The sequence below is a fragment of the Antedon mediterranea genome, chromosome 1, assembly GCF_964355755.1.
Source record: "Antedon mediterranea chromosome 1, ecAntMedi1.1, whole genome shotgun sequence".
NCBI lineage: Eukaryota > Metazoa > Echinodermata > Crinoidea > Comatulida > Antedonidae > Antedon > Antedon mediterranea.
In genome coordinates, this window is record NC_092670.1 from 30069278 (window position 1) to 30088131 (window position 18854).

General features: G+C 34.1%; 1 protein-coding gene and 2 non-coding genes across 3 annotated transcripts; all 3 read left to right on the top strand.

Moving 5' to 3' along the window:
- The first annotated feature begins 228 nt into the window (after positions 1–228).
- On the top strand, positions 229–17040 carry LOC140048833 (uncharacterized). Its single transcript, XM_072093635.1, has 4 exons — positions 229–363; positions 703–797; positions 15907–16257; positions 16699–17040. The coding sequence occupies exons 2-4, from the start codon at positions 734–736 to the stop codon at positions 16998–17000; spliced, it is 717 nt and encodes a 238-aa protein (XP_071949736.1). The 5' UTR covers positions 229–363; positions 703–733; the 3' UTR covers positions 17001–17040.
- Positions 7968–8039, top strand: Trnat-ugu (transfer RNA threonine (anticodon UGU)). The gene has a single exon. It is a non-coding gene; the product is annotated as a tRNA-Thr (tRNA).
- Positions 8702–8773, top strand: Trnat-ugu (transfer RNA threonine (anticodon UGU)). The gene has a single exon. It is a non-coding gene; the product is annotated as a tRNA-Thr (tRNA).
- Positions 17041–18854: the final 1814 nt, after the last annotated feature.

An 18854-nucleotide genomic window follows, 5' to 3' on the forward strand; every position in this document is an offset into this window, starting at 1 on the left:
ATGCGGAGATTTGTCCCGACGTTTTTCCATTGTGCTCGTCTATGTCAGAATTAAGCATCATTTATATAGCTAATCATAATGTTGGCTAACAGCCAATTTAAGAACATCTTTTGAGTAAACCAATCAAACTTGTTAATGATATTTTTCGATGTCATTTCCTCGAATTTTTATTAATATTACATAGGCCAATGTCTTATATTTTTTTCATAAGCAAACAGGAGTAAGTGATACGGTCGTTAATTTGTAAAGAAATAAACATAACAAATGGTAGACATAATCATTAATTATGCAGCAAGTTACCAATCTTTGCCTACCTCTTCTTTGTTGGGTGCAGATGGCGTTAGTTGCAACACAATGTCCCATGTAAGTACAAATGTGTTTTTTTTTCAATTAGGCCTACTTTATTATTTAGTTAAGAGTAATTATTTACACCCATCCCCCTTTATTTCTCAAAATTTTAATTAATAAATTTCTTCTTTTTCCCAATTACTTTTAAATTGTTGGGTTCCTGATTCTTTTTGCTGGTTTTAAAATATTCCTTTTGTAATAAGTAACCGTAACATTACAAGTATATCATATAATTCTGTTATGTTTTAAGCTACATTCACGACGATGACGTTGATAGTAATGACCAATGATAGATGTACGGATGAACGAGCGAATCAATTGTATCTTTCTTTTTTTTTTGTATCGGTGCTTTAGTGATTTTGATTGTTCAGGTCCAAATTGATATATGATTTATCCAGAAAATGGTAAATGGAGATACAGATCACCAAGAGGATCAATATATGATGCAGGTAACATAGAATATGTATGTGTGTTTGTGAATAGAAACACATTATTATTATTGTTGTTGTTGTTGTTTTTGTTGTTGAAAGAAGTTAATAGGGCATACTATTTTTTTTAATGAATATTAATATAGAAAAGGGCTATATATGTATAAAAATAATAATGGTAAAATCTAGTATTAATTAATATTATAATAAATAAGATGAAAGCACTGTTCAGTTCATATCTTATTGATATTAGATAGTCTTGATCATCGAAGACTGCGAACGTATCGATTTGGTTAGTTTCATTATGATGTTTTCAAAATCAAAAAATGGAATTATAGTTTTAATGAGTAATTAAAACAGTGCTGCTGTTTTGTATGTTTTTTTTATATATACCGAAATAAATAAATAATTCTCGTTTCAGTATCGCTAATAAGTACATTGTACTTTCACATTCGTTGTTGAATTTCTATTCATGTTAACTAATTATTAGGATTAATTATTATTAGGATAAGATACACTTAGAAATTAAAATTTGTAAGTGTATGTTATCCTAATAATTCCATATGCCTATTTGTATTTTCAAACGCAAGTTTTGTATATTACAATATACAGTGAAACATAAGTGAAATTACGGGACCCACATATTATGTTCTAATTATTGTTTGTGACGTCATAATGTTGACGTATTAATTTGAAAAAAGCGATTAAAAAAATATATAATTTTATTTAAATGGACAACACATCACAACATCCGGTAGACACAATATTATTTGCAGGAAACACAATAATAGCGTAATAACTGTTGCTGTTGCTGTTGTTGTTGAGAGAAGTTAATAGGGCATACTATTTTAAATTAATATTTATAGAAAAAAGCTATATATATACGTATAAAAATAACAATGGTAAAAACTAGTATTAATTACTATTTGTCATAAATAAGATAAAAGCATTGTTCAGTTCATATCTTGTTGATATCTCTACTCTACCTCACTCACTCACAATCTTTTCATCTTAACGTGTCTTCCTCTTCTGTGCTTGACATTAAAACTGCCCTTAAGATGTAATCTATAATGTATTACACTTATATTAATTATTATAATAATAATAACAATAATCATAATACCAATAATTTAAAAAAATAATAACTACAACAGTAGTAATTACTATATTGTTTATGTGTTTAAATTTTAAATGTAAATATGTATATGTTTGTATGATGTAGTATGTTTAAGCGGATATTAGCCATTGATGGCATTTGCAACAATAAAGAAATTGAATTGAATTGAATTGAATTGATATTAGATAAACTTGATCATCGAAGACTGCGAACGTATCTATTTGGTTAGTTTCATTATGATGTTTTCAAAATCACAAAATGGAATTATAGTTTTAATGAGTAATTAAAACAGTGCTGCTGTTTTGTATGTTTTTTTTATATATACCGAAATAAATAAATAATTCTCGTTTCAGTGTCGCTATTAAGTACATTGTACTTTCACATGCGGTGTTATTCTAAATTGGGAATTTCTATTCATGTCACCACCACTTATTAGGATTAATTATTATTATTATTATTAGGATAACATACACTTACAAATTAAAATTTGTAAGTGTATGTTATCCTAATAATTCCATATGCCTATTTGTATTTTCAAACGCAAGTTTTGTTTATTATACTGCATTATACAATATACAATGAAACATAAGTGAAATTACAGGACCCACATATTATTTTCTAATTGTTGTTTGTGACGTCAACAAAATGTTGACGTATTAATTTGACAAAAACGATTAAAAAGATCTATAATTTTATTCAAATGGCCAAGACAACATCACAACATCCGGTAGACACAATATTTGCATGAAATAATAATAGTGTAATAACATGCTTACCTAACCTCTTCGGGCCTCGTGGCCAATAATGCTGTAGTGTCAATTTTCCAGTTGGTTCTATCGGCGACGATTTGTTTTGCTTTGTTCTATGTCCTTCATCTTTCTGGTATTCATGTCATTCTTGCTAGCACTGACTATTGTTTGTCAGTCTCATGGCAATCCATTTTCATCTTTTGATTTTGGTCTCTTCGCTTATTCTTTTCATTTTGTTGTTTTTAAATGTATTAGATTTTCGTTAGGATAATTATATATTCGAGTGTATAACATATTGCCATCTTATTTTAAGAAGCCGTCGTAGACATTTGAATAAACATGTATCAAGATTTTAGTTATCATGTTCATTGATTTTCCAGGTCTGTAGGTGGTGTAGATTTAGGTGAATTATTTAAGTTTTTATTGAACAGCATGGAATACGATTGGATGGTGTGAATTTTATACGAATTAATTATTGCTGGATGGCATGTATTATGTATTTTTGGTGGGTTTGGCTTTCCATAGAAGAGTGAAATTTTACTCTTTCCTGCTTTTCTGAATCCGGCTGATTCATCTCCGAGTTTCCTGTTCATTTCCTTGTAAATTATATCTATGATGATCCTACCAAACACTTGACTCGGTACAGAATTCAATGCTATTCCTCTCAAATTTCCTAGGAATCTTAATGATTAGGCCTTGTTTATATATTTTTCGAACTTCTTCCTTTTGTCATAGGATAATAAATTATTTTACAAGCCATGTTATTGTAACATATGTTTCATTTTTTATAAGTTCTGTTGTCATTTCATCTGTGCCACCTGATTTTCTGTCTTTTTATCACTTTTAATTCTGAAGAGCTTTAAGTCGTTACGATGTACAGTAGGTGAAATTACGCGACAAAAGTTAATCAAATTTGTAGACGTGATTGACGTCATCAAAACAATAATGTTGGTAACCTGTTGGAAAGAAGATTGTTTGAGCAACAACATAATAATATTTCAAACAAAATCGGGCACATAATAAGCTAAGATGCGCATGTATGGCCAGTTATATTTATTATGTGAAAGATATTGGGATTTTTTTTTCTTTCTTTAGATAATCAGTACAAAAAATCTGTACAGAAAGAAATAAAGAAAGATGTATACTCTATAACATTATTACACTTAATAACGTCATCTCAAAATTAGCTAAATGACTATCATGTACTGTATATACATTCTGATTCATTTAGTCATGTTTATGCTCAGTGCAGCCATACTGCGTTTGATAACGGAGGCGAAACTGTTCTTGAATATTGTTATTGTTATTATGTGCCATGATTTTATATATTTCCATATGCATATTTGCTTTTTATCCCATATAGCCTATCCGAATACTACTCTGTTTATTTATTTATGAATTTTTTTTAAAAACTTTTTCTACTTTTTTATTATCCTTTTTATCACATATTTATAATTATAATAATAATAATTATGTATGTATAATAATGTTTGAAATGGGGGTCAGTTCTTTTTCTTATTTGACCTCAATCCACACACATGTTTCTTTTAATCTAATTTATAATTAATCTATGTTTTATTAGAATGAACAATTGTATTATTTGATGTGTTTGGAAAATTTAATAAACAAACAACAAACAAACAATGGGAGACAGCAGTTCGAGTGCTACGTTGGGAGAAGATGGAGAATGATGGTGTACTACAAAAGGCAATCTTTTGTGCGATTCAATTCCCATATCTAATCCTTATCGTTAAAATATGTCACGTCGTATGCCACATATTAGATCATTAATGGAATATTCAGCTCATGTCTGGTGCAATATTCCAGATAAAATAGGTGATGAATTGGAAAATATCCAGATTTCTGTAGCAGGGATATGTACTGGTGCGTGAAAACATACAAGTCATGATGCATTAAGACAAGAATTAGGTTCGACAATCACATAATCCCTTCGTACATCTATGGTACACCAAAGAGTGTTAAGCTAAAAGTAGCAGGAAAAATATTAATAAATAAAGAAATAAATGTCACCTCCATTCCGAGAAATAACGTTGGATCCTTCAGGGGTTTGATTTGTTATACTGGAAACATTTAAAAAATGCACAAATTGCTTGGAAGACGTTCATTCAAATGACAATGTCAAAATGCAATTCGACAGTATTAATAGTCACACTGGAAAATAACAACAAAGTAAAGTTTAGTCAGGCAACAGAAAACTAAACATCACTTGCTTTGTTAAAGCATCACAGCATAATATCGCATAAAGATACTCCAAACGACGGAACAGAATCTGGTTCATGTTCTTTAGCCCAAATATCTATCAATTGTTCTAATATAACAATTTCGGTTAAATCAACTTTTCTCTTACCAGCAGGCCAAGCCCACTTAGTAAATATATCTTTCAATCTAACATACATTTCTATATACTGCACTACTTTGAGAAAAGTGCTTATCTTCATTTTATTAAAAACAAGGCCAACAGCCATTAAGTCGCGTGCTACAATGCATAGTGATACCGGACCGACAGACAGACCGACAGACAGACCGACAGACAGACCGACAGACGGACAGACAGACCGACAGACAGACTGACCGACCAACCTACCAACTGACCGAAATTACTGAACATGTTTAAAAATGTTGAAATGTTTAAAAACATTTATATTTTTTAATTTACACGTGCGTAGCCTGTCACTTTTTAAGTGCTCGTATAACGTAATTTCGAGTTGAAAAGTAAGTCAAGAAAACAGAAATCGGGCAAAAAGAGTGCGCAATAACATTTAACGCGCAGTGCGCGCGCAAAAATCTGCGCACTAATGGCAATTTTGTAAACGCTTAAAATTGCCTGAAACGTACTCTTATTCATCGAAAATAAATTTTGAAAATTGTAAGCGCGCGTACGTAAGCGTTACATGCGCTACGCACGTAATTGTATTGCCATATGATGATTTATGCCCTAAAATTTATGAGTACCAAATTTTATTTAATTGTGATTCATGGTTGTGAAGATATGATTACAAACGTGATTTCGTTAAATCGTGCGTAGACCGCGTAATTTTTTATTGCGCAACGTGAAAACATAACCACATCGATTCCTGGCCATAAGGAATATACTGTGAAAAATTGACTTAGCTAGATTAAACTGATATCAAGATAAGGTCAGAAAGCGATAAAACGCATAGTGATACCGGACCGACAGACAGACCGACAGACCGACAGACAGACCGACAGACAGACCGACCGACCGACATAGTGAACTATATACAAATTGCTTGTCTTACTTGACTCTTGAGGGTATACTCTATCACTTGAATTGACCATTTATTCAAAAATATTTCTATAAATATGAAATGGATTGTAATAATTGGGGCTTATCTACAAACATATTAATTATATATATATATATATATATATATATATATATATATATATATATATATATATATATATATATCGTTCTAAACATTCGGCCCCTAAAGGACTTCAATTTTATGTCACATCTGGTATTCGATTTGCAGATGATGGCATGCGTTCTCGTTGAAACGCTGTCCTTCACAAAAATGCTTGTGAACTAAATGAGATCAAAATTGGCAATTGCCGCAAAATCCTCACTGAGTTTGACGTTGAAATTCACTCTAGAACTAAGAAGTTGAAAAGAGAACGTCCTGCATCCGAGTTTCAGAACAAACTCAGGATTATCGCCAATGATTGCCGTAAGCAATCAACGGTAATGGGCCGAAGGGGACATCACAAATGTGGTCTACCAGCAGACCTGGTCATTTCAACACAAGTTGGATGATTTCAGAGATTTTAAGAAACCCTGCAGAAGGTTCGTACGGACTTATACCATAAATCGGAGCAACACCTCTGATTCAGTTGTTGAAATTAATTGTCGACTTTCCGAAGGAGAGAAAAAACTTCGGCGCACAATAACTATCTTTGGATATGGAGTCTTTCTCCAGAAGATTACGATTACGTGAACATTTTGCTGATTCAGACAGCAGCACCACGCAAAACGAAGGCAACGCTAACAAATTTAAACCAAACAGTTCCTGGAATCCGCCTAAAAATCATTGTCCAGCTTTAGAAACATTTATTCAGGCTATTGAGGAGGATGTACAAAACTACGTCCCGAGTCCAGATAAACGTGACAATCTCTCAAAACAAAAGAGGCAGGCCATTGCCAAATTGCGTCAGCGTAATGATATCATCATTAAAACCGCTGACAAAGGTTCTGCCACTGTTGCTATGGACATCAACTTTATGAAGAGGAGTCCTTAGGACAGCTAAACAATCTTCTTCATTATCGTAAACTTACAACGGATCCCACCCCGAAAATTGCGGATAAGGTGGCCAAATCTGTTTCTGTGATGGTAAAAAAAACACTCCATCGATCCTAAAATTGGACATCATTTGGCACAGGTCAATCCAGTTCCAGGCAGATTTTATTTCCTACCTAAAATCCACAAAGCAGGCAATCCTGGTAGACCCATTATTTCGGGCAATGGCACTGCTATAGAGAAAATTTCTGAATATGTGGATGATTTACTTAGACCATATGTGACTGATCTCCCTTCATACATTCAGGACTCCACGGACTTTTTCCGCAAAATTAACCAAATTCAAAATTTACCTAATAATTCTGTTCTGGACTAGTGCTGTTCCACCGTACCACGACGAGAATGTTAAAGAGTCGTTATTCAATCGAGTTTGAACAATACCACGAAAGCCCCAGTGGTCTAATGGTTAGGAAAACTGCATATCAAGCAGACGGTCCGAGTTCGAGTCTCAGTTGGGGCGACTTTTTCTCATTCTCACAGATTTCCTCATCTTTATCGTTTCAAATTAATTAATTAAAAAAAATTGCAGTGTATCACAGGCCGGTTTGAAATTAATGTTCTTTGCCTGTTGTGTTTATATATATAAAAGTATCTCTTCGGAGATCCCGCTTCGTGAATGAAAATACTGAATAGAGGAGGGTGTATCAATTTGATCTCTGGTGCGCGTGCGTACAATTGAGGACTAGTGCTGTTCCGCCGTACCACGACGAGAATGTTAAAGAGTCGCTATCCAATCGAGTTTGAACAATATATGATCATGTTCCGAATATGAGCACTGTTTCTATAATTTACAGTATGATTTATATATAATTTACACAGAGCTACGCAACATCATTGATTTACATATACACAATATTATTTAAAAAACCGTTGCGAATTAAAGTTGGAATTTATTCTGACTTGTTAAGCCTCCACTGATTGTGAGGGCGTTTGTTGTATGAGAGAATGTATCTGGTGGGTGAAAATCTGTGATAATACCATACATGGCTCTGTGGTCTAGTGGTATGATACTCGCCCTGTAAGCGAGAGGTTGCAGGTTCGAATCCCGCCAGAGACATTTTTTCATACAACTAAAAAATACAGAACTTTCGCCAATGAGCTATGCTCGACGCGATTATGAGATCATTTTCCGAATATGAGCACTGTTTCTATAATTTACAGTATGATTTATATATAATTTACACAGTGCTACGCAACATCATTGATTTACATATACACAATATTATTTAAATAACCGTTGCGAATTAAAGTTGGAATTTATTCTGACTTGTTAAGCCTCCACTGATTGTGAGGGCGTTTGTTGTATGAGAGAATGTATCTGGTGGGTGAAAATCTGTGATAATACCATACATGGCTCTGTGGTCTAGTGATATGATACTCGCCCTGTAAGCGAGAGGTTGCAGGTTCGAATCCCGCCAGAGACATTTTTTCATACAACTAAAAAATACGGAACTTTCGCCAATGAGCTATGCTCGACGCGATTATGAGATCATGTTCCGAATATGAGCACTGTTTCTATAATTTACAGTATGATTTATATATAATTTACACAGTGCTACGCAACATGATTGATTTACATATACACAATATTATTTAAAAAACCGTTGCGAATTAAAGTTGGAATTTATTCTGACTTGTTAAGCCTCCACTGATTGTGAGGGCGTTTGTTGTATGAGAGAATGTATCTGGTGGGTGAAAATCTGTGATAATACCATACATGGCTCTGTGGTCTAGTGGTATGATACTCGCCCTGTAAGCGAGAGGTTGCAGGTTCGAATCCCGCCAGAGACATTTTTTCATACAACTAAAAAATACGGAACTTTCGCCAATGAGCTATGCTCGACGCGATTATGAGATCATGTTCCGAATATGAGCACTGTTTCTATAATTTACAGTATGATTTATATATATATATATATATATATATATATATATATATGTCCACCCAGGCAGCACTTGCCAGCTCTTATCCTTTGACATTATCCAAATTCCTTCACTTGCACCGATGAAGGGTGTGATGGGTTTGTCACACGGAAGTGAGCCCTCTAGAGTAAAAGAGAGGAGAGGAATAAAGATGGACGACAACTACAACGTGTTTTGTTATGTTCTTATTGTTGGTTTCAGCCTATCGAGCGAGCCCGTAACACATTGCGGGGTCATCCGGGAACAAAGTACGGAATTGTAGTTGTAGATGGAACTGATGGTAATTTTAGTTGTTTATTCTAAGCTGGTTTTAGGTTTATAGGCGTTTTATAACGAACGAGGTTTGGCGGTCGTCGAACCAGTACACTATGTTGTTGTTTTAGGCTTGTGTAGGCTTGCCTGTGATACTAGAAGTCGGGTTGGCTTTGATTTTAGGGGTCTAGTTATTGAGACCACGGCGCACGGTAGGTTTAATACTGTGTGGGCTTGGCAGGTAATTTATTACTGGTGCCTTAATTATCGTCATATTGGTTATTATTTTAACCTGTGTTTTTGTTTGTTTCAAATAGAAACTATGTCAGAAAGTGATTTTGACGAGGAATTTTTGGATAGCATGTCCATTGAGGTGGTAGCTCAGCTATCAGAGGAGCGTCTGCGACTCCTAGGTACTAGGGTTGGAGCATCTATAAATGATTCCATGAATAAATATGACTTAATAAATGTGATTGGAAGTCATGTTGGTTTAATTACTCATGAATCCGTAAAAACTGCGGGGAATGAGGTCGAGTTGTCTAGAATTGAGTTGGAACGTGAAAAATATAATTTTTGAAAGAAGAAAAATAGAGATTCTAGAGATGCAAACTCAAAGAGAAATGGAAAAAGGAAATCATGAATTGAGTTAAGGAAATTAGAATTAGCTAAACCAAATGGGTCACACCACACGTGTTTCTACACCTAATGATTCAGAGATTACTCAGAATATTAAATGGGTTCCCAAGTTTAATGAGGACGAGGTAGAGACATATTTTTTAGCTTTTGAGAAAATTGCTAATAAGGTGGCCTGCTAGACACTGGACTGTGTTGTTACAAACTGCTCTTGTGGGTAAAGCCCAAGAGGTATTTTCTGCTTTGGCTGATGATCAATGTGAAAGCTATGATGCGGTTAAAACTGCTGTTTTGTCAGCTTATGAGTTAGTTCCAGAGGCGTATCGTCAGACATTTCGGAACTTAGGTAAACCTTATGATCAAACGTTTACAGAATTTGCACGTAAGAAGCAGATTCTTTTTGATAGATGGTGTAGTTCGGAAGGAGTAAAGAGTGAATTTGGAAAGCTTCGTGAGCTTATGTTAGTTGAGGAGTTTAAATCTTGTTCCCCTACTGAAGTTCGTACACATCTAGAGGAGCAGAAAGTGGATAATTTAATGAAAGCGGCTTCTGTTGCCGATAACTATGTGCTCACGCACAAGGTGGTAAATATCAAATCGGTTTCCAAATCTGTTGATGATTCTAAGGTCCAAAGTCAGAAAACTACAGTTAATAGTAGTAGTAAATTTGTAAGAACTTGTGGATAATAAGAAACCCCAATCACTTCCAAACACGTTAGTAAATACAGTCCCGTTGAAAGTGACAGAGATTCACGTTGATGAAAGTGAGAAGTTGATCCAATCTTCAGGTCCGGAAAAAGTGCGAAAGCTATTTAAGCCTTTCCTCTCTACTGGTTCTGTAGCATTGATCTGAGTAAAGTTCGTGTCTTAAGAGACACAGGGGCGTCACAATCCCTGATAATAGGATCGGCATTGTCATTTTCAAACGAGTCTTCTGCTGGAGCAAGTGTGCTTATTCAAGTGTTGAAGGGGGTTATAAAGAAGTCCCACTTCATGTAATTCGGATTGAAACAGATATTGTTAGCGGAGATTTGTTGTCGGTGTCGTTCCGAGTCTTCCAGTATGGGGTGTCACACTCCTTTTGGGGAATGATTTGGCCGGAGACAGAGTGACAGTAGAACCGGTTGTGTGCAAGAGTTCTGTTGAAGACGAAAGCACGGTGTGTTTAGAGAAAGAATTATCACATGTGTTTCCATCATGTGCGGGGACGCGATCTATTGCAAATAAAACCATAGATGAGGATGAGAGTATTGACTTATGTGATAGTTTTTACGGAGACATTACGGATCGCGTTTCCCAAGAGGCTGTCTGCTCAGGTCCCGAGTCACACACTGCCCAGGCTGAACAACAGCACCCAAAAGTGTGTGATTTCGGTCCGACAGTTTTCAATCGGTCTAGGTTAGTGGAAGAGCAGAGTAAAGATCCTGATTTGGTGTCATTTGGTCAGCAAGCTCTTTCTGTAGAGGAAATGTCTATTGTTCCTGTTTGTTATTATATAAAGGATGGTATACTTATGCGTAAGTGGAGGACACCAGATATTCCAAGTAGTGATGTTTGGAAAGAGATTCACCAGATAGGTATTCCTAGTGGATACCTTCAGGATATTATTGGTATTGCGCATGATTATCCTCTTTCAAGTAATTTAGGTGTCAATAAAACGGTAGAAAAAATTATCAGGCATTTCTTTTGGCCAGGTCTTAGAAAAGATGTGTCTAATTATTGTAAATCCTGTCATGCGTGTCAGGTAGTGGGGAAGCCTAATCAAAAGGTTCCAGTAGCCCCACTTAAGTCTATTCCTGCATTCGGTGAACCATTTTCAAGGGTTATTGTTGATTGTGTGGGACCATTACCACGTACTAAAAATGGAAATGAGTATCTATTAAAAATAATGTGTGCATCAAGTAGGTTTCCAGAAGCGATTCCTCTTAGACGTATTACAGCTAAGAATGTTGTTAAAGCATTAGTTAAATTCTTTACATGGGTAGGATTGCCTAAAGCTGTTCAGTCCGATCAAGGATCAAACTTCATGTCAAAGATATTTAAACAAGTCTTAGAGCAGTTAGGTGTTGCCCATATAAGTTCAAGTGCTTACCATCCACAGTCTCAAGGGACACTTGAGAGATTTCATCAAACACTTAAGAATATGATTAAAACCTATTGTTTTCAATGTGAAAAGGAATGGGATGAGGGAGTTCCCTTATTGTTATTTGCTGTTCGTGAAACAGTGCAAGAGTCCTTAGGGTTTAGCCCATTTGAGTTGGTGTATGGTCATTCGGTCCAAGGCCCTCTTAAAATAGTCAAAGAAAGGCTGTTAGGGAATGCAGAAGAGTCTGTATCGATACTAGATTATGTGTCTGAATTTCGTGATCGATTAAATCGTGCTCGTGAGATGGCTAGAAAGAATCTTGTGAAGGCTCAGGGTAAAATGAAGAGATTGTTTGATAGGAAATCAGAAAAGAGAAGCTTTAATTCAGGTGATGAAGTGTTAGTTATGTTGCCTCTTCCCAGTCAACCATTATCTGCAAGATTTGCTGGTCCTTACAAAGTATTAGAAAGAGTAGGAGAAGTTGACTATGTGTTAGATACTCCAGATAGGCGTAACAAGAAGCGACTGTGTCATATAAACATGTTGAAACCATACACAGAGAGAAATAATAGTGACACCTGCACGTCAACACCAGTTACGTTTGTTGTTGAAGAGAATTCTGAAGAGTTTAGGGATCCTGATACATGTGTTAAGTTCAGTAATAATTCAGATGTCCTTGCAAACATTGAAGAGAAAGTTGGTCATTTATCTCGTGATCGTAAGGTTAAAATGGTTAGTTTGATATTTGGAAATCTGCAGTTGTTTTCGGATGTTCCAGGTCGAACGAACTTAGTGGAGCATGACGTTAAGACAGCTGATTGTTCACCAATAAAACAAAATCCATATAGAGCAAATCCGTTCAAGATGAAGATATTACAAAATGAGATTGATTACATGATTAAGAATGATATCATCGAGCCTAGTTGCAGTGCTTGGAGTTCTCCATGTATATTAGTTCCGAAGCCAGATAAATCGTATCGTTTTTGTACTAATTATCGGAAGGTTAATGCCAAATCTACTACAGATTCATATCCCATACCGAGGATAGATGACTGAAAAAGAATGCGAGTTTTGTGTGGTTGGAGGAATGCAATAATGCGTTCATTAAAGTTAAAGCGATGTTATCAAACGAACCGGTGTTGATGGCTCCATAATTTGATAAACAGTTCTCGTTAATGATTGATGCCAGTGATGTTGGTTCTGGTGCTGTGTTGGCGCAAACAGACGAGAATGGTGTTGACAAGCCTGTGTGTTTCTACTCGAGAAAATTCAACCAGCATGAGAAGCGTTATTCTACTGTTGAGAAGGAGACATTAGCTTTGATGTCAGTGTTAAAGCACTTTGAAGTGTATCTTGGATCTACTCCGTTTCCAATGGTAGTTTGGACTGACCACAACCCATTAACGTTCTTGGCAAGAATAAAGGACAAGAATCAACGCCTGTTGAGATGGAGTTTAGCAGTTCAAGAAATGAATCTGGAAATTCATTATATCAGAGGAAAAGACAATGTTGTAGCTGACGCTTTGTCAAGAGTTTAGATAAAACATGCATGAAATGATTTAAAAAGTTTTGTTGATTTTAAAAGTGTTTATTTAATTATAATATGTTAGTTGTGATAGAGTTATGCATTAATGAATTAATGAATTAAGTAAATTCATAACAACGACCTGTTAAAATAACTACTGTATAAGAAAAGATTTAAGATGTTATAGTAAACAGTTATAAGTTTAATCATATCAAACTTTCTTTAAGTGGGGGGTGTGTGATGGGTTTGTCACACGGAAGTGAGCCCTCTAGAGTTAAAGAGAGGAGAGGAATAAAGATGGACGACAACTACAACGTGTTTTGTTATGTTCTTATAGTTGGTTTCAGCCTATCGAGCGAGCCCGTAACAAGGGCTAGTGTTGCCCGAAAGCTCTGCTAACTTTTCTGGCTGTTTTACTTCTCGTTTTGATTTAGCTTTTCGCTTTTTTTTGTATCTCTATTGAGATCCAGCCATTGATACCCACAGTATTGTCATTTTTTCAGTTATTTGCCTTTGGATTTATATATATATATATATATATATATAATATATATAATAAAGAAAGAAAAAATAGTATATATTATATTACATAGCCTATGTAAATACGTGCGAGGATCGTACATCGTATACAGTATGTCCTCGAGTACGATGATATTGACTGAGTAAATGTCGCGTTATTATCGTCTCCCTGTCATTAAACATATACAATCTAGTACATTCTCGAGTAGTTTGATATTGAATGTGTAATTTGCGTGTTTTGTCCTCTATATTTGCAACTAATGACTGTGATTGGTCAATACTCACAGTAGTAACCTAGTACACGCGGCGGGCTGAACATCCGGTGATTCGGCACGAAGAAGACGAATCATCATTATTTATTTGACCTACCTAATAATAATATTATTATTATTGATGGAAATTCAAGACCTAGGCCTAAGTGAATATTTTATAGCCAAGAAATCATTAATTAGTAGTTATCTGTATAATTATATTCTCGCAAGGTAAGGTGAACGAAACGAAAAACTAGGCTTATTTACATAAAAAAAGCCTAGCTACTCGACCAAGCAGATATTCTACTTGTTGTTGGCTATATAACAGATTTCGCCTTTTATATCGTTAAATTATAAGATGTGACATCCCATCGGGATATTTTGCTCTCGAGAATTATATTTCCCTCAACTGGCGCTTCGGGAAATATATATATTCCCTCGAGCAAAATATCATTCCCTCGGGGATTTCAAATCTAATATCTGTATAATATGTTATGGTTCTGATATATTCTTACACTTTAAATTTTAAAGTTTAAAATGTATTGATTGTAATATGAAATAAACGTAAAGAGAAAAAAATACACCCATAGAATTACAACAATTGTTCGCTTCACTTCCCATAGCCTAACAGACATTGAACAATCAGGCAGCAGTATGATGAAGACATAATGAGGAAAATGTATGCTTTCAGCAGAAAAGCTACTTTCGTATAGTTTTTGTATTTTTACAACTTATTCAGCAAATTACCTGATATAAATTACATTTTAAAATTATTTTTTATTAAGTATGTCCCCTATTTTTAATTACAAATAATTCGGAAAAGTCAATTTGACCACCCCAAAAATGAATATTAAAAATTATGTGAGACATTTTGTATTAGTGTACTTCTAAAACATATTTTATTTGAAAATAAAAGACTACTTGAACTTTTTTAATGATAAACAAAAACGCGTTAATTACTCTTCCCTGGTATATTACTTAAAAGTAGCATTTTGTAGATAAGCCTTTTTTTCACAGTAGGGCAGTATAACTTACTTCACTTTCTGTTTTTACCTAAATATTTTCCTAACTATTTTCAGTTATGTCATAACTTTTTGAAATTGTGTTCTTCACTTTGTCACACGGGTTGCTTTCAGTCACTGGTAGTGATGCATAAGCTGCTCTTGCTTTGCAGGTCAAATGTGGTATCAGTTTTACTACCCAGTGTCCTTTTCGCCACTTATAGGTGTTAGCAATTCGTTCAATCGTATTTAGATAATTTTCAATACCATCACTATCAGAAAGTTTCTCCAAGGAAAACTGTAAATGTGGCCATTTTAATTACCCCGCTCTAAAATTATAAAAAATGGGAATGATTTTTGTAAATGCGTTTAAAAACCCTTCTGTAATAGAGATAATGGACTCACCGTATATATATATATATATAGGCATGTTTAAATGTCAAACATGTAGGAATGCGACGGAGCTGCTACACAAATACCACTTTTAGCCCTTAGACTACTATTTCTACTCTCTGTTGCTACTCCAACACTAGGCATAGTTACAACAGGGAAGAGTAATTTAACTCTTCCCTGGTTACACTACCTAAAAACAGATTAACAATATTAAATTTATCAATGAAATAGTAAGTAAAATAACAATAAAAAATATTATTAATATTATTAAGTAATTTGTTAAAGTAAAAATACTAATAAACACATTATATTTATATAAGAGCAAAATGGTTGTTTTGCAGAGGAAAGCGTTACATACCAAAACCCAAACTGCTATGCATTTATGGAAATGGACAAGAAAGAACGATATTGCAATGATACCAAACAAGAATGTGAACACATTGGCGGAAACGTAACGGTCATAAATAGTATTGATGAATATAAACAATTCAGAGATAATATGCTACATGTTCTTTCGATTTGGGAAGAGAGTACAGCCCTTGTCTACATACAGTTAAATCTAGCACAAGGCATCAATGCTGGATGGGCTATAATCTACGCATATGATGGCATGAGTTCCAATGTTGTAGAAGTTGAAAACATCGGATGTTTATCTGCTCGTATGGTAAATACCATTATATGTGAATCCATTGGTGAGTGCGTTTCTATGTCTGATTTCCTTATCTATCTTTATATATCGTATACGTTCTACTACTCCATATTTTACTCTAGAGTCTTGCATTTAAATAATTAAAAAACAATAACTGGTGTAAATTATAATTAAATATCACAATTGTAAAATAAGATATGCGCATTTACATATTTTATTGAATAAAAAAAAATCCATCATTATCTCTTATTTTTTCTACTCTTTTTTCTTTCTTGCTCTCCATTTTAAAAATAATTTCTGATGATTTCTAAAATCTTTTTTACAGTACTATCTATTATAATCATACATACGAATAATGATGTTTGAGATAACTGTTATGTGAATATTCTGTCATCTAGGTGTCCGTGGCGAGTATGTGGATATTTGTGACGAATTATTAAAGGATATTATGGTTAATATCACATATAAATTATTCTATGTTTAGGCCAAACACAAGTCCCGACAGTTAATTACACAACTTTGCAACCATCGTATCTATCTACAAGGTCACTAAGTGCTGGAAAACAAAGGCATACAAACACGATGTCAGTCACGAATATCGTTGAACGCAAAACATCTTCAGGTTTAGTAATCGTTGTCTGTGTGTCGTCTGCGGCTGTTATAGTAACTGTTATAATTATAGGTTTTTTTGGTATTGGCTATTTTATTCATAAAATAAACACACCAAAAAAAAGATACAGTAACCAGAGTAAAGGTTTGTTAGTTTCATTTTGTAATGTTCTGTAATGTTTTGAGATATTCGAACTTTCTGACATGAATGGGTTTTCTTGTACATGAAAAAGAAGTAAATAACGTTTGTATGTTATGTACTTGTGTAGTAGTATTTACTGATTTGATTCTACTGTACATTATAGATTCTGATGCTAACAGTCAACCAATTGACAACGATACACATGGGAATGAATTGTACAGCCAAGTTAGTTAAGTAAAACAAGCAAATGCAATTCGTTTCAACTTAGAAGAGGCTCAATGTTCTTATGTGTACACTGAAGTCAACTAAATATTACAAAGACAGGCCCTGACAGAAAGTGATAGAAATATGACTTTGTAATTTATTTAAATGGTCTTATTACAATAATAAAAACGTGTAGTGACAAACCAAGAATCTATAGATCATCACATATGTAAAATATTACTCGTGCATAAGCCTTTTTACCATACCTTGTTCCTTTGTTTTTATTTCCCCTTGTTCTCCTCTTCTTAGTTCAAGTTTATACCACGCATAAAAATACCATTACCTTACCTTTGTTAATTAAACCTGGTCGTTTTTTTAAATTTCTTTTCTTTATTATTAGTGTATGTCCATGTCAGAAGTGTGCAGCAGCCACTTACAAATATCCACTACATATATTATTTTGATTCGCTAGGGGTGCTGTTACCCAAATAATGAGTACCGTACAAAGTTAATTTCGAAATTTCAATTTCATTTTATTTCAGTTCATTTATTTTTTTACAATAACATTAGGAGAAAAAGAACAGGAAAACAATATTAAATGAATGAATTGAGCAACCCAAGAACGTTTAATAAAACAACTTATTTCCATTGCGGTCTCTAAATGCAAAAATAATACATTGACAAAATTGCACTTCCCTAATTAAAATTTAAACAACATTTCATACTAAACATTTATAATACATTTAAGGCATTTTTAAAATTAACAAATTAGGCTTAAACATATGTTTAAAATTCATTTAAGAATGATAAATAAGAAGGCCAACAGCTATTAAGTCGCGTGCTACAATGCATAGTGATACCGAACCGACGGACAGACCGACAGACAGACCGACAGACAGACCGACCGACCGACCAACCTACCAACTGACAGAAATTACTGAACATGTTTAAAAATGTTGTAAATGTTTAAAAACATTTATATTTTTTTAATTGACGTGCGTGACGTGTTCGTATAACGTAATTTCGAGTTGAAAAGTAAGTCAAGAAAACAGAAATCGGGCAAAAAGAGTGCGTAATAACATTTAACGCGCATTGCGCGCGCAAAATCTGCGCACTCATGGCAATTTTGTAAACGCCTAAAATTGCCTGAAACGTACTCTTATTTCATCGAAAATAAATTTTGAAAATTTTAAGCGCGCGTACGCATGCGTTACATGCGCTACGCACGTAATTGTATTGCCATATGATGATTTATGCCCTGAAATTTATGAGTACCAAATTTTATTTAATTGTGATTCATGGTTGTGAAGATATGATTACAAACGTGATTTCGTTAAATCGTGCGTAGACCGCGTAATTTTTATTGCGACTTAATGGCTGTTGGCCTTGTTAATTAATTATTAAGTATTACATTGTTTAATTTGTGATGGTAACACGTTCTAATCTATACTTCTATTAAAATAAAAGGTTTTATAAAAGCTGCCATCTGGAACTCTAAAGTTTGTGGAATTAAGTCTGGTATGATGTCCATGAGTAAAAAGTTTAGTAGTTAAAGATGTATTGTCCCCCTGAAAAAATTTTTTTTTTCAATATTTTTGTTGAATAGGCCATTTTAATTGCACATAAAAGTTATTCACTTTGACCTCAATTTGGATTGAAAAAAATAATTTTTTACACGGGAAAAT